This window comes from Scatophagus argus, chromosome 14, assembly GCF_020382885.2.
Source record: "Scatophagus argus isolate fScaArg1 chromosome 14, fScaArg1.pri, whole genome shotgun sequence".
NCBI classification, from domain to species: Eukaryota; Metazoa; Chordata; class Actinopteri; family Scatophagidae; genus Scatophagus; species Scatophagus argus.
The window spans coordinates 2,968,706-2,990,451 of record NC_058506.1 but is presented as its reverse complement, the minus strand read 5'-3'; the positions used below and the strand labels follow the sequence as shown (position 1 = coordinate 2,990,451).

At 42.3% G+C, this 21,746-nt stretch overlaps 1 protein-coding gene across 5 annotated transcripts in view; it reads right to left on the bottom strand.

Annotated features, from left to right (window-relative positions):
• Positions 1-3,433: 3,433 nt before the first annotated feature.
• The window catches only part of arhgap32b (Rho GTPase activating protein 32b), a 95,577-nt gene continuing 77,264 nt past the window's right edge, over positions 3,434-21,746 (bottom strand). For all 5 annotated transcript variants that reach the window (XM_046410979.1, XM_046410976.1, XM_046410977.1 and 2 more), the window contains 12 exons: positions 17,310-17,459; positions 14,304-14,406; positions 13,790-13,934; positions 13,147-13,229; positions 12,410-12,517; positions 11,226-11,371; positions 10,925-11,126; positions 10,346-10,491; positions 10,159-10,233; positions 9,215-10,042; positions 8,249-8,886; positions 3,434-7,315 (listed from right to left, as the gene is read on the bottom strand). In XM_046410979.1, coding sequence (XP_046266935.1) covers positions 5,042-7,315; positions 8,249-8,886; positions 9,215-10,042; positions 10,159-10,233; positions 10,346-10,491; positions 10,925-11,126; positions 11,226-11,371; positions 12,410-12,517; positions 13,147-13,229; positions 13,790-13,934; positions 14,304-14,406; positions 17,310-17,459 — 4,898 coding nt within the window. In that variant the 3' untranslated portion in view covers positions 3,434-5,041. The remainder of the gene's footprint in view (positions 7,316-8,248; positions 8,887-9,214; positions 10,043-10,158; positions 10,234-10,345; positions 10,492-10,924; positions 11,127-11,225; positions 11,372-12,409; positions 12,518-13,146; positions 13,230-13,789; positions 13,935-14,303; positions 14,407-17,309; positions 17,460-21,746) is intronic.

The following is a 21,746-nucleotide window of genomic DNA, read 5'->3' as shown; positions in this document are numbered from 1 at the left end:
GTTGAATTTCGCTCCACCTTTGCCAGATGTAGCATTGAATTGACATGTACATAAATGTATTATTACAGATTAACAGACATTATTGTCTATTGTTTTCTTTTTGGCATGTTAATACCTTTCTATTTTTACTCAAGCGGGTCTAAAATTTTGAATGTTTTGCACCTCATATGACATGCTGGTATCAGGCTGTTCATTTTACTTAGAGTATTCTGTATATAAGTATATTTTTAGCCTGGTTTTCAATAGAAATGTCAGACTTTAAATACATAGCAGAATGTAATCTTAAAATGGTATGGTACTTTTTTTTTCTTAAAAAAACAAACAAACAAACAAACAAAAAAAAGCATATGTAAATGCAGATATTTTCAAATTTAAAGGACACCCAGGTCTGTATGACTTTCAAAAATGCATCTGTATCTACACGCTCGAAGAACAATTCACTATTTTTCTACCAAAGAACAGAAAATACAAATCTCAAACACATATTTGTTGTACAACAAGACTTACTAGAGAAATACAGTAAATATGACAGTTCGTCTCCTCTACTTGTGTGGCAACTATTTTTAAGATAGCAGATACATGACTAACTTTTCTGCAAAATGTGTGAATTAATTAACTAAATTACCTGCAATAGCCTTAGAGTATATATACCTTAAATAGAGAAATTGTATATTCTTGACACTTACATTAGGATACACGTGTGCTAAAACCTCTTTACTATCTGTGGGTTTTGGTTTGTAGTTTGCAGAATAACAAACTGGCATGATTTAAGATAAAGCTGTTGTGAGCTTACCCCACGTACAGAAGGTTGAAACCCCTTGATGGTAGTGACGTGGGTTTGCGTCCATCCTGCGGTCCTTTGCTGCATGTCTTCTCTCTCTAGCCCCACATTATCTGTCACTTTCTCTGACTGTCCTCTCAGTTAAAGGCATACATGCCCCCTAAAATAAGAATAATAATAGAAAAGTTAACAAATAATTAGTGTAGGAAAGTATTCTATAATATATGTCTGGAGATGAAAACCAATTTTAGTGTAGTTATTCCTGTATCTACATTATTTCTGGAGTTAAATATGTATCACAAGACTTTACCAAGTGGATCTGAGTTGTATCCCACCGATCACCTAATTGGCTATGATAAGAAACATGAAAGAAGCATATTTAGTTGCCACGTTTGCGTTCAGGCCTGTATGGCAAAGCCATATTCAAAGGTTGTTTTCTTGCAATGGCATCAATTTTGGCCCAGATTTCAGTTCGTGTTGACATTTAAACATACATGGTGTCATTAGTCATTCTGACATGAAGGTTATGTCAAGTTCTACACTGATGTTGAAGAACTACTTTGATTCATAACCAACTTCCATGTTTTGATGGATACTTGGCCCTGAAGCAGTCATATCATCTTTTCTAGTCATTTGTCGTGCCCCCTGTTGACCTCATTTAAAAAGTGCTCTCTCATTGAAATGCCAAACAGAACTAAGTTTTATCATATGTTAGTACTCATAGAATCACTTCACAGCATCCAAACAGTTTGACTTCACACTCTAGGATGCCATGTGTAATTAAGTATCTGAAGTAGGGATGCACGATATCAGATTTCTGCTGATATCTGATGTTTTCCAACTCATGTTGGCTGTTTACTGACAGCACTATATGTGCTTTTCTTCCACACCTAATCGCAAAGAAAATCCAGTCTCTCATGTAACAGAAATAATGTGTTATATGTAAAAATATACAGTGCTCTTCAAACTATGCACATTCACTGGGCAAAATAGGATAAACAGTCTGTGGTTTGCATCATCTTGTTGGACTGTCAGGTCAGCAATGATATTCTAAAACCTTTATCAGCCAATACTGTTCAAAGGGTGATATTATCATGCATCCCTAATCTGAACCAATTCCTTTTCAATCAAACTGTACCTCAGCTGCAGGCCTTAGATTCTCCAAAACAAAACTTACATTTTTCCATTTTCAACTCAGCCAATAAAGAGAAGGCAGAAATGATATGTAAACTTAAGCATCCTGATTCCACCCATAAAAGTCATGGGTGGAGGAGCAACTAGACGCTATTTAACATGCTTGCTCCTGACCATGACCATCATACTGTACTTGTCAGATGCAGGATGAAAAGTGTTCTTTGATTCTAGCTCCCTTGCTTCTGGTCCTCATGAAAAGTGAAAATGAATCATTCATTCGCAATGTGAAGCCCAGGCGAAATCCTCAATGGACGGTGAAGCAGGCATGGATGAGCAAAATCTTGTACATAATGAAGTTTATTGAGGAATTTAGTGCCATAGAGGATGCCATTGCAGTAATTAATCCTAGAGGTAGCAAAGGCATCAATGAGTGTCTACTGCATCAAATGATGGTTTGGAGGTGGTGGAGGAGTTACGGGCAGCAAGAGAAGAAGCCCAAGCACTGAATCCTGGGGGATGTCATGAACACAGGGGCTATGGCAGATTTGAAATTATTAATGGATATGAAATTTTCTCAGTGTCAGGTGTAAGATGTGAGCCAGATGAAAGCTGCACCAGGAATTCTAACAGTATTTTGAAGTCATGTTAGGGGAATGGCGTGGTGATGGCGTTAAAGGTATCAAAGCCCTTTGAGACAAACTGCTTGTAAAAATGGGCAAGACAAATAAAAGTTGTCTTGTCTTGCTAACGTAGAGAAAGATAAGGAGAATGAGTGAGCAAAAGGTCATTTGTGATTGTGATGGGGCTGTTTCGGTGCTATGTTTACGATGGAATCTACAATATTTATACACAGAAAGATGTTTCAGCATAGTTTTCCTGTATTATTAAGTATTATTAGGTAGTCTGGGCAAAGGGTCTTCAAGATGCCATCTTGTAAACACACTAAATTTACATCAACACACACAGTGATGTATCGTTGAGCCCTTGCAAATGCACTCAATGCATGAACTTCAAATTTTTTAAGTATTAAAAAACATTGTTTACATCCATGTTTACTCGCTACCAGTCTTGTTCTCTGTCTATGTTGGTGCATTGCTGCATTGAGAGCACCTGTAGATGAGTGGAATTCTGTGAAACTGGCAGGACTGTATGTCACGCTATCCACGTACACAGATTTGTGCAAGCACGCATGTCCTCGTGCGTGGAAAGCAAATCAGCTTCATCAAGCAACGAGAGGTCAAAAACTCCACCGTGAACCTTAACATTGATGTTCAGCTCTCTTCAGTTTCTAAAAGCAACATAACAGAATCTTGTCAGTCTACTGCATCCAATCAGTTATAATATACTTTAGTCCCCTGAAGTATTTCTGACTTGAGAAGTTACACAGCTGATTGACTTAACCGTTCATACAGCTGATACACACCCTGCCATTACCTTAAATCATCAATGCTACATTTAATGACAACTACTTTTCCTGTCTCCCAAAATAAACATCACACACATATTAAAAGACATGGGTTATAGCTATTCCTGAACAGTTTTATTTATTTCATATCTAACTTTAGATACCTCTAGTTTGAGACAAGAGTGTTTTCACATTCAAGTACACGGTGCCTTACTTAAAAGCCCCATCTGAAAAGGCAGAGGCTTTAGATAAGGCAAGAGGAGCAAAACCTGCAAGCGATATAGAAGTCAAACAGTTACAGAGTACAACCTGGATATTTGAAACATATTGTAATCCATACATTATTGTGAACCAAAGGGTCATGTAGTATAACACCAGATGAATGTACTGTACATTGATCTCCAGCCTGAAAATAAAAGGCCCCACATATCTTTAAAAAAATATTTCCCTCCCTCATTATTTTAAATTCAGGACCAGTGAGGCGATACAAAACTAAGTAACCCCAGCAGGTCAGCTCAACCCTGAACTGCTAAGAATCATCTAAAGTGTAAATATAGGTACCACAATGTTTGTGCATTATGACAATGGATTTGATAACAAAATATGGTCTGTAGGAACAAAATTTAAGGCTCATCACCAGGTTGTTTTTCCCACAAAACAACACCAAAATGTTCTTCACCAAGTTATTTGAGAGGACAATGTTTTTAGCTTTATTCAGTCAGTCCATTTCATGAAAGTACCATGAATGTAATGAAAAAAGGAAATAAAAATAACCTCATCTGCTTACACATGTAAAAAGGTTCAACAGGTATTCATCCATCTTCACCACTTCATCCCATATGTGCAATGACTGCGCCAAGTTGCTTGGTCCCTCTTCCAATAAAGAACAAACAAGTACCAAAACATTCCATCAGAAGTCACTGAAATCTGTTTATAGTAAAGTTACATAAAATGGCACAGTCACAGAGAAAATTAGACATTGATAATCACTACATGAATTGAAGGTAACCCACTGCAACTCCCTGTCAAACATCACACCCAACTGCTTCTTCAGGACAAACATGGACACAATGTTTTGCCTACTTGTGTACATATTAGCACGGGGAGGATGTTGTGACCTACATGTGTCCTCCTTCAATAACTTGTGCTGTAACATCCAGAAAAAAAAATGCAATGTATAGTGAAGTACACAGAACTGTTCTGTAAGAGATAGAGAGTGCATGCATTTCTAAAATGCAAACCTTAATCCCAGTTAATGCTCATACCCAGCGCCACACCTAAGAAGAAAAAACAAACTACAACTAAAAATCCCTTTTTACTAGTGATGCTATATATATATTATATATATATATATATTATATAATATATATACAATATATATTATATAATATATATATTATATATATATGTGTGTGTATGATTTACATTTTTGTGATTCCTGTAAAAGTACCTTATGTCTTTCATATCATATACATTTATGACTGGGTGCTGTCTCAATAAATCACAATAATATGATCTCTTGGACAATAATTTCAGGTACATTCAGGACTTTCTGTAAAAAGTCTTACAATTTTCTTTACAATTCATTAAAAATACAGAGGAGCAAAAATATTGGTGATACAACAGTCCACTGTCCTGCAGAGGCTGCTCAACCATAGTTCAACAGAGTCTTTTATTCTACACAGCTAAAGATAATTTCACACATTTCCCTCCTTCATGCTTCATTCTGTACGTATCTCTGTTTCTGACCTCTGCATGGCCAACTCAGTCTGGATAAAGGCTCCCTGGCCCAGTGCTGTGGAGTATGCTCTGTTGCTGTGGCTTGCTGTGAGTCCTGGGGCGGAATACGAGCTGGAGCCTCCACGTTTTTGAACAGGGGCCTGAGGCTGAGGTACTGGGTGATAATCGTCCAGGTTATCATAGTGGGACTGCGCTGCTTTAGTGCTGTGTTTCTGATATGAGTATTCCAGTTCCGGCTTCCCCTGGCTGTAGTGCTGCTGCTCTCGGATGCTGTGTGATCGCTCTGGTTTAGAGCGGACAAGTTGTTCCCTGGGGGCTGATGGCTGGTCCTCAGTATTGTGGTAGCCACTTGATGTTTTCACTTTACTCTGGTGGTGGTCGGAATCAGGACACTCGTAACGTGGTTGGAAGTTCCTCTTGTTGGGATACTCCTGCTGCCAGTGTTTTGACCTGCTGCTGTCTCCACCTTGCTTGTCATCTCCAGTCTCATACTTGGCCTCGTGGCGACCACTCTCCTGCTGAAGGGAGAGACTGTGGCTCAGAGTAGCTGGAAGGGAGTGAGAAGATTGGCATTTCTTGGAACTGCTTTGCTTGGCGACCCCTTCTGACTTGTCGGCTACTGTGCTGCCCTGGACATGCTTGTCAGTCTCCATGTACATGAGGACATCAGGGTCTGAGACCATATGTCTAGGGAGGTAGCGCCCATCTTTGCTTTCGGCCGGAATCAACACAGCTTTACCCGGGTCAGATTTACTGCGCAGGTGCAGAGTTTCATAGCCTGATATATCTGCTGGTGCAAATAAGCCAACATTATCATACTGAGACAAGACAGGGCCTTTAATTTTCTGTCTTGCCCTGCTCTCTCTCCGGATGGAGTGCATGCGGAGCCTTTCCGACTCGTCTGGATCCCAAGAGAGGTAAGCAGCAGGTTCCTTGGTTCCATGACTTGGGGGCATGTCCCTGCTCACAAAGCTGTGCTCCTTTCCAGGTGGGAGAACATGGCGAGCGAGGTAGTGGTATCCAGTCGCCTTTCCACCCGGTCGGCCACCAATGGCTCCTGGATCTCGGCCAAAGGAATGAAAGTGCCGGACTCTGATAGTACCGTAAGGGTCGATATCATAGTAAGGTGCCTCCAAAGGGCTTGAACCAGAGTAGGGACTGTAGCGATACTGAACCCGTCCATTCTCAAAGTAAGGCTGCAGCTGGGTGACATGGTAGTCTGCCTGTGAGGACTGCTGTGTTGGCTGCTGGTAGGCTTTGCACTGATACACGGGCCGATGGTAGAAGAACATATCATCATCTGGAGGAACTTCAGTCCTTTGGATGGGCACTGAGCGGACAGTGGAAGGAACATGGAGAGAGTGAACTCTGCGGATGGTGGGATATCCATGGGTTCTCTCATGGCTATAACCCTGATGCCCTGGACCTGGAGACACATACACACTGCGGGTGTTTCCTCTGGACTTTATGGAGTGGTGGTAAGACCTGGGGCCTAAAGTGCTGTATCTGTTGTCTACACGGGCAATGTAGGGTATCTGAGGCTCAGATTTGGACACGAAGGAGAGGTGTGGGGGGATGCTGTCTGGCCGGTAGTGGTGTGGCATAGACTGCAGGCCCAGAGGGAAAGGCCTCTGATGATAGTATGCAGCTCCTGGAGCCTCAATTAAGACTGGCTCTCCTTTAGCATGGTACAGGTAGGCTGGCTGGTGCGTGGAAGATTTACGAGGTGAAAGAGGATGGTGAGGCAGAGCATCCTCCAGATGGCTAGGTGCCGGACTGTCACCCAGGATATGGTATGAGGCTTCACTCTGACTGAGTGCTGCTGTGGCCAGTTTGCTCTCTATGGTGCGGACAGGAGGGGGTGGAGGTGCAGGTCCATATGAGTCATGATACTTTGCAGACTCAGTACAGGGCTGTACCGGCTTTATGGCCTCCCAAGGCTTCTCAGCAGGCTCAGCAGAGGTGGGGGCCACTCTTGCGCTAGCTTTGGAGAGGGGCTGTGGTTGTGTTTGGGGTTGGACTTGTGTCTGAGACTGCGCGTGAGGCTGTGACGGCGGATGCGACAGATGAGGCTGTGTTTGAGGTTGAAGCTGTGCTGGAAGACGAGGCTGTGTCTGAGCTTGGCTCTGCTGTTGAGTTTGTGTTTGGTGCTGGGGCAGTGAGACAGCCTGCCTTTTCGGCTTTTGAATTGTTTGAGGTGGGGGTTCTAATGGTTTTGGAAGGACTGGGGGCGGTGCAGTCTCCTCTGGTTTGACCTAAGAAAATAACACAACAAAACAGACACTCATTTACTGTGGAAAGCTGAGAAAAAACAAGCTGCAGAGGGCCAAGAGGTCCCACACACACTCAGCTAGGTGCTGTCCAGAGTCACCAGTGTTGCTTACAGAGCTGTTCCACTGTAGCAGTAGGTCGGAGATTCGTAACGTCTGCTTGTTTGCTTTTATGTCTGGATTTTTACAATTTTTTTTGTACCTACTGGAAGTAGTCTTGTAGGTGCATTTGTTTTTTGTTGGTTTTAAAATATAAGAAAGCAGTGAATACTAAAAAGCTCTTTAACTTGAACAATACATGATATATCGGGACAGCAATAATAACAGCTGGCGCTAAATAAAAATACAACATATGTAGACCACAAACCACCTATCAAATCCCATGAGAATATCAAAGCACCAAATCAGCTACATATTTAACAACCGCCATGCCAAAAGTACCGATGCATTTGGTATCCTTATTCTATGCCACAAACATTTTGCATGTCTTACAGTATATATTGTGCAGGACTTTCAATATGATACTGCAGTGGCCAGTGAAATTTCCTTTAGTGTAAGAGCACAGGTTTTTCCCATTCATAAAAATGAATCCCAAGAGAGGTGAGTTAAAGATCAGTCTGACATTTTGGCAGATACATTTTTAACTCTCTTGCCAAGAGTTAGATGAGAAGATTGATCCCTGTCTCATGTCTGTCCTTTAAATATGAAGCTGCAGCCAACACACAATTAGCTTAGCAAGAAAAAAAATAAGCATATTTCTGAAAATGTTGAACTTTTCCTTTATGGCTTCTCACTCATATACTGCATGTGAATTATTATTCAATCTGGATTATGCTAACTACAGTACAATATTACAAGATAATGACCTTTAATAATTAATAAACGCCAATTTAAATATAAAACCGATACAACACTTACCTCAGGAACAGGCTGCGCTAAGACTCCAGTGTCTTTGCAGTTGCCACCAGAGGTGGTGGTTGGAGTGTTAGTAGATGGGCTGGTACAGACTGGAATCTGTTCTGTGACAGGCTGCTGTCTTTCTGGACTTTTCCTGGTTGGAGAAGTCAGGTTGCTTGAACTAGGGAGTAGGACACACTTGTAGAGAGGAGTGTCTGGTGGAGTGGAGTCAGTTCCTGGCTGTGTGCCAGGTGGACTTGCAGAGGACTTGGCACTGTCTGATAGCTTCTTGCTGGTTAACTCTAGTGGCTGTTGCTTGATTGTAGGACTAGATGTTAAGGGATAAGATGAGGCTGGGGTGACAGCACTGTTAGGTGGCGGGGAACTTCCTCTCACTGCTCCCTCCTCCGAGGAAGTCTGGAAACGTGGCGAGTCCTGAAGGTTAGACGCCTCCTGTGGCTGTGAAGGGGACACCGGTGTGGGGGGCTCAGAGGACCGGGACTGGGACTGAATGGAGACCTGCTGGGCAGACTCGGCGAGGGCCAGGGCCAACATGCGGGCAGCATTTTTAGGAGGGGGAGGGGGAGGGGCAGTAGTGGGACCTGTGGAGCTGATGGAACGAGGGGTGAGGTCCTTTGACGAGTCTGGAGGTACAACTCCTAGCAGGGACACAAAAACAGAAGGGATCTATAGTTGAATGAATAAGCAATAAAACATTAGGTGAAGAAAAGACATGACAGCAGGCAAGCTGGTTATAAGGTGCTTCAAGAGCAGGAAAAAGGGGAAAGTTATGTGTGGTGCTCAGGCATCACATGAAAGGATTTATTTAAGATGAAATCCATGCAAACCTATAAAACCAAACCTAGAAAAAAACACATTCATATAATTAATAGCATGGCTTATCATCTCACTTTTGTTCTACAGAAAAACAAACAATGACAAATTAGCAGCATGCCAACACCACATTTAAAAAAGTCTACTCCCTACCCTGGTGCTCTTGGCTGTTGGTAGCTGGCGCCTGCTGTACGCTGTCCTCTCCCTTCAGCTCTTGACTGTCCACACTATCAAAGACTGCCAATTTTGAGTGCAGCTCCATTTGGAAAGCCTCACTTAGCGATGGCTCAGCTGCCCTCAGCAGCACACTGCCCATCAGGGGAGGAGAGTCCTTGGCTAGTAAAGGAGGAGATAACGGCTGTGGAGAGACAGCCTGTCCAGCTGTATTTCTGTCAGGCATCTCTGTAGAGAAAAGCTCTGAAGTGGAAAATGGTGTCAAACTAGTGGTCTTTCCACCTTTAATAGGTGACACAGCCTGAGTGGGTTTATCAGTGTAAGAATAGGATGTGGTCAGTTTTCTGCTTTCCACATTCCCTCCAGCAGCCCGGTTAAAGTCTGTGGACAACAAGGGGGAGGTCAAGCTTCCCAAGAAGGAGGCAGGGTTGAGGTCAGAGCAGTTGGTCTTGATGCTGCCGGGGCTCCTCTTTAACACAGAGCCCTCGGCCCCAGCTGGGGTGTCATCCAGGGGGAAGGCGTAGGAGGTGTCAGGGAGACTGCACTGGAAAGACATGGGGTCAAAGTCTAGGGAGGCCATGCCAATATCTGGTGGGCTGAGGTCCACATCTTCTCCAGCAGAGCGGGGAGGTGAGATGAGGGCAGGCACACAGATGGGCCCGTCGTCTCCGTCGCTGTCCTCTGTGGCGTCCAAGTTGTCGTAGGAGTTGCAGTGCTGCCGGCTGTCCAGCAGATCGCCATTAAAGGAGGCTGACAGGGCATCGCTGCTAGAGCGTGGCCGCCGGGGACGGTACACCTTGGACTCCCCTGAAGGAGGAAAAGAATAAAATCAGAAACAAATTTAGCACTTTCGCACGAGGTTACACTGTAGAAAGAGCATCTGCCACACGCTATGGGCAGCACTGGAAGACACAAGTGATTACCTTCAACGTTGTGCAGGGAACTGAGTGACTCTTCACTTTTGGCTGATCTTAACGTTGCTGTGTCTCCTCTCCCTCCTGAAACATTAAAAGGCATCAACATTCAGGCTTGTTTGGTCTTCACATTGCACAATTGTATAGTGACTGAAAAATGGACAGTTTTCATTCCAGCTCTGGAGGAATGACTCACCACCGAGAGCCATGGCCTTTAGCTCATTGGGCTCACTGGGGTTGCGATGCAGTTTGCGCTTGGACATGGAGGAAGACTTGCCCAGATTGAAGAAAGAACGCCAACTACCCACAGGAGACTTTTTGGGTTTAATAGGAGGCCTCTTCCTATTATTAAAAAAGTTGGAGGACAAGCAGGCAGGGAACACTTAGTTTCATTAACTCACACAGAAGATCCTTAGGCACTAACACCACATAATCAGTCAAATTAATCTGTTTTAATGGCTTTTTAAATTCCATGTGTGTAAAATCAGATCATCTTTCTGCCCAAGTCTGAAAATGGAGACAGTCAGGGTACAGCCTGCGAGACACTGTCCCCCTGGGGTGGGAGGCATATGATCCTGCCTGCAGCCTTACCAGCAACCAGTAGAGGAAGACACATTCCACCAATGTTATTTAAGTGCATCTGACATTAAAATACATGTTTGTCAAAACAAAAGAGGTCAGAAGGCCTACATTGTAAGATGGATGTCTACATCAGTGTGTCTTAATTTAGATTTTATATTAATAGTCAAAATAACAGGAAAAGCAGTTAACAAACCTCTCGGTTGGAAACTCGATGACGGTGTGGAACTTGCCCTGCAGGGCAGCAGGACCTTCGCCCACCTCGATGTACTTGCTGTCTTCAGTGACTGGAGAGTTTATTTGAGCCTGGGTCCTGGCCTGAGCCTCCTCCAGGCTGAGAAGTTTAGTGGAGGGTGATGAAACCAGCAGGGATTTGGGCCGTGACAGTGAGTTGTGACCTGGTGATGTGGAACCGTGTTTATAACTTAAGCAGAAACAGGCAGGCAGTGCACTGACAGTTTGAGCAGGAGCCTTGTCTAACTGATGCCTGTACATACCTGCCCCCTCTCGTATCAGTGAGCTTAGTTTAGCACTGAAGAGAACATCCACATGGTTGAGGATGAACTCCACCACCACCGACTGGATTCGGACTTCCATGAAGGCTGCTGTACCGCTGAAGCACGCAGATTCAATCTGCTTAGACCTGAGACAATCATGGATAAACAACAGTGAAAAATTAGGTTTGGCTGAGTAAGGAGCTCTACTTTAAACAAGGTAGTGAATCAAAGATTCAAAGATTCAGGAATATGTTGAAGTGGTTTGATTTACAAGTCATCTAATTTGAATAAAACAATTTTGAAATACATTTCCAGCATTCGATGTTGATCGGCACCCTCCCACAAACAGCTGCTTAAATCCTTCCATTGAGGCAGAATGACTCATTCAAAGCAGGGGGCTTTGTGCTGCACAGAGCTCATTATGACAGCCTGAGAATTCATTACTGTGAGTGGTACACAAAAGGCAACACAAACTCAACCACAGATAGGTCAGACTGTGAAGATCGTTAGAATTATCTTGAAATGTACCTTGTTATAAAAAGTCATTCAAATTACACTGAAAAGGTGATTAAAAAACAATTACGGTACAGATAAAGTATCCAGACACATCCAGTTGGGATGAACTGGACCGGAGATTGTGATTCAGTCTTCTTTGTCCAACATCAGTGTCTGACCTCACAAATGCTGTACTGCATGAATGGGCAAAAATTCCTCTAACAAAACTCCAACATCTTGTGGAAAGCCTTCCCAGAAGAGTGGCTGCAATAATGATTATGAATACTGTATATTGAAGTCACGATTAAAATTCTACAACACACGAACATAACTTCATGTTACTTTGCCAACTTAAATGCCCGATGAACAAACAAACTAGCCTGCAAAATATGCAATGTCTAATGTTATTAATGTTTAATATTTTATTAATTATTACTCGTTTATCAGTCATGATCATTAATGATCCATTTGGGTGAAGGCAGGGGAATGAATCCGGTACTCTGATTGGTAAAACTCTCCTTTTCTGTTCTCTGCAGACACTGTTGCCTCTAGTTCTTATACTTTAGCACTGGACAGTTGGACTCACAAGAATCAAAATGTCAAAATGAGTACCTGCTACGCAAAATGTGTACAGGTTGGTAGATTGACATGTATTAAAAAACATTCTGTGGAGCAGGGTGGCATCTCACCTCAGCAGGTTGGGTGCCCAGACGATGGCCAGGTTCTTGCTGTGCATGTTGGTGATATAGCTGAACGCTGCCAGGCGGGAAAGGTGCCTCATGAGGAACTCCAGGGTCCTACGAATCAAATATTCATTTATTCAGGTTTAATTGGCTCCCGCTAGTGATGTGCAAACTAATGGCCATGACTTAGCTACTTCTTCAGAGCATCAGTATTTCACTATGTGCTCCAATCTCAGAGGAATGTCACATAGAAATTAGCATGTGAATGCTTCCACAAAGGACAGGAAGTTCAATTCATCATCACAAATGAAAACATCCGCTGGGAACCGTTAAATGATTCTATTCATGCCGCGTGTCACTACAAGATTCCCTGATTTCAACATTAACAATACCTTCCGGTGTGCTGTAGGATGGTCGCACTGAATGGCTCCACGTTCAACATGTGCACATACTGTTTCCATAATGTATATAACGTTTAACGTTTCCTTTTTTTCCTCCCTCATTTTATTCTATTTTACTTATTTAGGGTTTTTTTATTTATATTATGTCTATTTCAGATGCTTGCCTGCCTTGTCACAAGTATTTAATTGCTCAGATGACCCTGTGTTGATACTGTGTATATGACAATAAACCTTGAATCTCTGAATCACACACAACTAAGGTGAATGTACAACATGATGGTGCATCTGTAATCTGGCAATTCCAGAGTCTGCCATAAGGGGGCAGTGTGCCTCTACACTGACCTGTAATGCGGTGGAGGGAGCTGTTGGATGACATCATGGATTTTGATAAGTCTTTCTTCATCCGTTGCTGCTGATACAGCATCCTTCAGAATGAAAACAATGGGAGAGATGGGGAGATAAATGTTGGGATGTGTTAGTGTATAAACATTAAGTTCATTCACTTGTCATGTCAGGTTCACGTCACTACATGGAGCACGGTGGGGACATCAGTCTGCAACCACACCCTCCCCTCCCTCTCCCCAGCTGCCATAACAACGAGCAAACATTTACTTCATCTTCAGGGAAAGCTCTGGGGTGCTTGGACAAGGTTTTTATTCCAAGTCACACAGAGAGTGGTTCACTGAATTTGTAATGATAGGGTGTGTCAAGTACAATGCAATTATTTTACTGGTGTCTGTGACTCATGACTTTGAGTTAATTTGAGGAATTCCAACAGGACAGATCTGAAGTATTTCCTTTCTTTTCTTAAGTGATCAAGCACAAATTTGTGCTTTAAGTCACATTCGGTCAGTGTCACTTGGTCACTGGTGAGCACAGAAACCCAAAGAGACATATGCTATAATAGTGAGCAGGCTTAGATCCACACATTATTGGTAGAAACTGGTGTGTGAGAAGTGTTTAATTATGCAAAGTCATTGCTTACAGAGAATTTTTCGTAGAGCTGGTAGGTGAGAAGGGGGTTGGGCAGCTCTCTGAAGTAGAGCTTACACAGCGAGCCAACACAGTGGATGTCCTGGATGTAAACATCTTTGGTCAGGTCAGGGATCTGTTCTGAGTCAAACTCATGCCTGATGAAAGAGGAAGAGGGCAAAGGCTGAGTGGAAAAATAACTACTTATGAAGAAAAATGCATCAATAAATGACTGCTGTAGTTTGATGGATGAAGACATGAAAGAAGTCAAGCTGCGCTTTAGGAGAGAAAAAATCTTGAGGATCTTTAATGACATTAATTTATACTAAACTAGAAGACGACACACTAAAATGAAAGGGGTCTTCTTGCCTTTCATAATTCTAATGAACTGCGACTGTTGTTAGGTTGTGTTTACATCTCTACAAAAACAATAACATCTAACATAGACAGTAAAAACAGCTGATGAGGAGCAACTGCTGCACTGCACGTCGTCATCATCATCAAAAGTTTCTCCGTGTGTCTCCTACCGTAATTTCTGGATATTTGAGGCGATTCCAGAGAGGCGGTAGATGCCGTCCACCACTCCGTGTTTCTCAATGAACTCGGTGCAGCTCTTGAGCACCTGGGGCACTGAGAAGAGAAAAAGAACATGTCATCACATAACACATTCGTTAAGATTTGTGGAGCTTTCGCTGGGCGCTCCAAGATCAAGATTATTTTCCTTTTTGATGCGTGGGTACTGAGTGTGACTGTCCGTCTAGCGCTGTCAGAGAGTGCTTTTTCGAGTTTTGAGTATTTGATGGTGTTGGTTGACCTTTAATCTATTTTCTACATGAAGCAAATGGTGGGATAACACACTGTCGTCGGTGAATGAAGCAGCCAATAACGTACGCTTGGCTTCAAAGCACAATGCCAGTGATTGTGTGTTAGAGGTGGACACACAAAAAAAGAAAAACCTCAGAAAAACAGAGCTTCTTCTTTCTACTTCAGCAACCATGAATCATACAGACATTCTATTTATCTGTGTGTGTGTGTGTGTATGGGAGATAAGGGTGGTGTGTATGTGTATAAAGGAGGCTCCCAGGCCTCTCACAGCTCACATATCATTCAGAGGATGACAGAGAGTGGGACACTCGCTGAAGCAGCTGTTCAGACAAATTCCACACATACTGATAGAGAAAACAAGGAGAGATTTGAAGAAACTATTTGGCATTCTGCAACAGGAGACAGGATAGCGAGGGTGGACAAATCCTCTCCAAGTCCTTCATGTGGGAAGATTTTGTCTCTTCACAAAGATACACAGCATGTGTTCGAACTTGGAGTTTGGACGCACAACAAGAATTCAGCCAATTAGATTCTCATTAAAAAAGACCAGCTTTCAAATGATTTCAGTGATGATTCCGATTACTCAAACACCAACAACAACAAAATTTTCAAGTTTTATTTTAAAAGCATTTGATAACTATATTTTATGTATGACTAATTTCACAGGCTGTCTTGGACAGATGACTGGGTAAAAGTGCATAAACCATGAAATGCTTTGCACACATTACAGTGTTCAGTGTGGGTTTACTAGATGGCTTGTCTACTTTGATTCACAGCCTGAATTGGCCTAAATAAAAAATTTCAGTGCTCTACATGAAAATACAGCAACTGTGATAACTCATCAATCATAATCAGTAACTGTGTTTCTCTTACCTCACAACATCATAGCTATCTTTCATTTCTTACAAGCTGTCAGGACACCTTTGACCATTTGACATAGCAAAGTGTGACAGAGCAGCTTATCTCTACATGTCAGGGTAAGGCAGGATTTACAGAGGTCAACGTTGGACTCCTTCAGCCATGTGACTGCCATGCAGAACGTCCCACATCTATGACAAACCTTGTCAAATTGACAGGACTCACTTCAATGCAGTGTGATCACTGTAAGCTAATACACTGGTAAGATGAGAGCCATTCATGTCCAGACACAGAGTGTGATCCATTAACATGAATAAATGAGTTTTGAAGCTGGTGTCAACATGAACTGAAATGACGTTATTGATCAAGCTCTGACAGCAGAGTGGCATCATTACTCGGGATGGAGCTGATGTTACACTGTAATCAGGACACCATTATCCTCCCACTCTATCATTGAGACCATCACATAAGCTCACCTCCCAGACACCACACTGCTGAGAGCTCAGAAAATCAATGCGCTACAGCAGATAAATGTAGGTACGGACTTTAGCCAAGCAAATATCTTAATTACAACCGGGGATGGCTGGCAGAGCTGGTGCCTGCATATACTGGGTTGAGACGATTTATCATGACTTTAATTTAAAAAAAATAATAAAAAATTGTAGACTGGACTGGAGGAAGCAAAATGTTTGCGTGGGGTGGTGAAATTTCCTCCAACAAAACAGAAATAAATCCTGAGCTCTGCCTGTCATTAATATATGTTTAATGAATTAGTTATTAATTAGTTAATAATTAGGTTTCAGAATCTGAGCTTAATGTATTGCGATGGTACTACTGTGTCCAAGTACTGCACTTCTGAAGACTGTGAACTCTCAAATTAAAGTCAAATAATAGCTTTGGATGATGGTCATCACTGGGCAGATGCTCCACAAAGTGCCAAGAAACAGTCCTGTGCTTAACCTGTAAAACCACAAATTACTCATCCCAGATTACGTCAGAAACAAATGATATTTAACTTGTTATTAGCTGGGCCTCCCCCTAATGGACAACTAAACCATCGATGAGAAGAGTCTGAGTCAATCAAGTTTTCGTGAGTGAGTTAGCAGCAGAAAAGCTCTGTCACAGCCCATTGGGAGCTGCACAGGACATCTGTGAGGGCAGGCATGAAAGCATCATGGAGGACAGCTGTAACACAGACCTTTTCTCTTGTGACACAGATGTCTCTGCGTATATTTTGTGCATTTTCCTGAACCAATAGCCCATCAGTGATCGATTAATCCTAACTATTTGCTAAGACACAAACACGTTTTCTCATTTTACATTTTATTTTAAAAATTCTAGCATTGCATTAGTTTTGTAGTTCAGTATCTCACAAAATTGCTCGCCGTCCATCACGTTTGTGGACATTGTGTCCTTTTCCACCACAAGGCAAAGCCTTTGTTATTGCCTCATCGTCCTCCTGATAACATAGTTTGGACGATGTTCCACTCGACTCGACTGCAAGCACTGGCTACTTTTGGGTGGTATGACACTAGCATATGTTTTGAGAAGATGTTACAATATTTACTCTGTGTCCTGTTATCTTTACAGTGTAAAAGCTCCCATGCTGGACTATTTTTTTAGTCCAGCATGGGAGCTTTTTTGGACTATGTGGTTTTGCCTTTTTCATATTGTGTCACTTGTGTGAAAAAAGGAAACAGGTGAAATTAGGAATTAAATTCTGTCCATAATGTGAGCCTGCAGCAAATAAAGCCTTGTTCTGTTTTACCAATGCCCTGCTGAATGAAGGCCTGGACATGAATGGATCCAGGAGGTACTCCTGCTCTCGGGCGTGTCTGTGGATTTCTCACCATCATGTCCCGAGTTGAGGAGGTGTTCTCCCAGGTCGCAGCCGAATACCCTCTCCCGGAGGATGCCTCTCTGCTTCAGCTTCTGTTTGGTGGGCCTGGACTTCATGAAGGAGCGCAAGAAGGTGATCAGCTTCCCGTGCTTCTTAGACACTGAGGAAGGAAGTAGGAAAGGAAGGATGCATCTCAGATCTCACACACAACTGTTTTGTACTCTACAGTAAGGCTGGGTTTGACACAGGATCAGCTTTCACCCAAGTTCTAACTGTGCACTAGAGTGAAACCCCATACAAGCTGCTCAGGGTTGTGCCATTGTGCATTTCAGTTTCATTCTAATGCAAACCCTTCCTTTATGCATGTGTAGTTTCCTTGAGGTGAAAGCTTCATTCTTAAATACCACCTCCCAGGCAACTACAAAGGAATCCTCCACATCCAATACCAGTATACTCCGCTCCCCTTCAAAACAAGACAAAAAAGGGGAGCAGACCTACCAACCCGCATTAATCAGATACTATGTCTGGGAAAGGGTCGTAAGCTTCTTAAACTACACGCTAGTTGTTTTCTCTTCTTTAGAAGGATGTGGAGAGGCTATCGAGTGAATCACACAATCTGCATTTTTGGAGGAGGAGGGCACAATGGAGCTGGCCTTAACTCCAGATATTTGTTCAGAAAATCTCCACTGAAAATTACACACCGTCAGCCACAGGTCAGATGACACTTTCAGTGTTTTCCCACTCTTTGGTCAGTTAACTTACTCGACTATGAAGATGAAAATGCAAAATGCATCTAACATGCCATTTGTCCATGACTGTAGGTGAACTTATGCCAGTCAGTCAAATGTTAGATATGATACATATATATAATATCTAATTATAATATCTTTTATAGATAGACAAACTGATGCTCTCTGGAGATTATAATCACAACAACAAAAACAAACAAAAACAAACTATTTCACTATCTCACTGGGTTGAATATTCAAGTATATTCTAACTCAAACAGCTGAGCTGATGCCAATCATTAGTGACCAACAAGACCAATAACCAGTATTTGGAATCAATATACACTGGCAGTAAAAATGTCAAAAAAAGTTTTACACGTACAATTATGAGGTAGTTGTACTTTACTTGAGTATTTCAATTTTGTGCTACATTATACTTCCACTCCACTAGATTCTGGAGGCAAATGTTGTACATTTGATAACTTAAGTTGCTAGGTTCTTCGAAGATTCTGATTATTTATTGTTGATAGGCAATTACTTTTGAACTTTAACCAATCAGATGATATGCAGTCACAAATGGAGACTACAGATGGAGAGAGACAGTTGTAAAAAAGCAAAACAGCATCTATTAGATTAATTTATTTTACTGGCAATTGGTCCAAACAAACAAACACAGAAATCAATCAATAATCCAAAATATGATGAATACATGGCCAATAATTGGCCAGGATGAGCAGTCTGTCCCTAATAAAAACCTCTTCCTGTCGAGAGAAGGATCCCATCTACAGGACGTTTCTCAGATAAAACTCTTTAAAATTCATAGCAGCACCAGGTGCTCTTTCAAACAGACAGTGTCTCCCAGTCCACTCTTTATCTTTTGTCTCTCTGTTCTCTGCCCTCACTTCCTGTCACTGTTTCAGGTAACATTCTCATCTTGGATCTCACCTTCTTCAAGTCTCTCTCTGGGCCCCTGTGGACACTTACATTGTGTGGTGACTTTGACCAACAACTCAACTATCATTCCCCAACACAGCTATCCTTTCTGAATCCTGCAGCCCAACAAAAGAAAATCATGGAGCCAACCTTCTCCTGAAATTGGAAACACTGGAATCAACAGTCACTCAGGAACAACCAAGGACAATCTGTGACAGTTTACTACTGAGGACAGCCTTAAAAACACCCATTAGCTATCTGATGGATGATCATTGTGTTCTTTCAGCCACACTGTCTGGAAATTCACTAAATCTCTAAAAAACAGAGTGACCACACCAACAGCTCCTGTCTGAGATGTGCTCTGGGCTACAGTGGAAAAACTTGCGACTGTGTCGCCCATCAGTTTTTCATTTATATTCCAGGGCACATTCCTTCAACTGATTATAAACACAGTCACAACTGTTCCACTTGTCTCCTGTATTTCACAGCCTTTACATCAAAAATTCATTTATGTTTTGCTGCCACAGACTTCAGACCAACACAAACACACGGGTTGCAATTTGAAGAAAACGCATTTAGAATTCTGTAAAATCAATAACTAAAGTTGCTAAAAGTATTGATACTTTTTCAATACCACTTGCTGAAAACAATATGATATTCGCATTGAAAAGTACTGAAACTACTGAAGCGATATAAAAACAATTCTCTAATCAGATTCAAATGTGTTGGCACGTGTTTGCTGTGTGCAGATGGTTAATAAAAAAAAAAAAAAAGATTCCCCATTTTGTTTGCCTGGTACTTTTTTCCTTCATTTTCTTTGGGCCATGGTATCAAGAAAGATGCAAAGTACAGTTTTTTAATACCAGAACAGTATCAAAGTTTAAAATTCTGGTATTGTGACAAAACTTACTGTGGAGAGAAGCGGGGTCTGTTTGCTGTGCCTCATTTAGCTCTTTTTTTTGCAGAAATTGCAATACAGTTGAAAGTAGGTCAATGCTTTCCAAACTCCAGACACAAATCAAAGAAACTTTTTCTAAGATAACACGAATAAAACAAAAGTCTAAGGTGGCATCTTTACTCGCAGCTCTTTTAGCAATGAACTGTCAGGAAGTGATGATCCTAACATCAGTGTTTGGACTTACACAGCATCATAAAGCACACACATGTACCGTCATGAACAGAATTATCTAAAAGAGCCATCCAACAACTGCTTTGAGACTTGGCCCGCTTGCCCAGCGACCATTAGATAAAAATGAATGAGTCTGCCTGTTTCGCGTGCTAATGTACACTATGGAGATAAATTGCAAACAGCAGACTTAATTGACAGTCCACTGAGTACTTTAGAACTCATGCATCAAGAGCAAAGTAAAACTAATGAGCTGATCGGAATGGAAAGTCACTTAGTAGCTCAATTAATTCAATAGTTTCTCATTGTGTTGGCAGACCACGTTGTCGGTGGCCGAGTTGCATTGCGGTTGAAGTTTGCGATGGCTGGGTTTGACAGAGAGGAAAATGGAATTGAATGGAACAAGATGACATTGGTAGCTCTGCCGCATCACTTCTGATCCTTTCTGAAAATCTGTTCAGCGTGAGTCTAACAGTGTTAGGGGAGTGCAATGCTCCATCAGTGGTGAAATCGTGGACGTGTCAGGAAGGAGCATGATTGTTAAAAATAACTGCCGATGGGCATTCTTCCTGAAATGAGGTCCACTCTGCATGATACCTTATGTTTGGGGCAGCCGTGGCCTAGAGGTTAGAGAAGCGGCTTGTGATCGGAGGGTCACTGGTTCGATTCCCCCATCGGATGGGCAGGAAAAATTTGGGTGTGGTGGAGTGATTAATGCGAAACAATGCTCCGCCCACCCCTCCATTAGCTAGCTGATGTGCCCGTGAGCAAGGCACTTAACCCCCCAATATGCTCCCCGGGCGCTTGATGCTGCCCACTGCTCCTGTGTGTGTTTCACTGCATGTAATTTGCCGGGTGTTGCATGTGTGTGTTCAACTAAGGATGGGTCAAATGCAGAAGATGAATTCAGTATGTGTATGTAAATATATATATACTTCCAATAAAGCTGATTCTTCTTCTTCTTCTTTTATCATTTCATTTTTTAGTAGATGATAATCAGCTCTATAAGTCTTTTGGCCGATGCTGAAAAAACAGTATTTCAAAATAATCTCTTAGCAAGACAGATTTATAACTTCCTCACTTTTCCAACTAAATAAATAATGTTCAGATCAAACTTTTCATTCCTGAGTCTATTGTTTGCCATTTTAATGAAGCTGCACAATCAATACTGAACCAACATCTGGCTTCTGTGCCAGCATTTGCAAACAAGACCCATCGGCCCATTTCAGGGAAAAGTAGAGTTACAATTCACCCCTCGGCGAGATATTCTTTCTGAGCTGCTGTACCCACAGACAAAACCGCTGAGGCAGCTTTGTTTACTCACTGCTGAGGCATCAAAAAGGGCCGTCAGTATCACGTAGAGGAGGAGGGGGGCTGACTGTGCAACTGTGTTGGCTTACACTGACACGTCGCTTTTATTTAGGAAGTCAGACTGACTCTTAAGATGTGAGGAAGAAGACTGTAGTGACAAGCATGGCTCTCCAGAGGACGGACAGAGACTCCCATCTGCTTACTGTCAAGGCAGATGATAGCTCAAGGCCAGCAGCTCCACAAGCACACTCAGCACTGGAACTGCCTCTGACATACTCACAGCTGAAATCCAGCAAGGGAAAGGCATTTAAGGGCAGTGGGACTGTTAATAGCCTTAAAATGCTTTGTG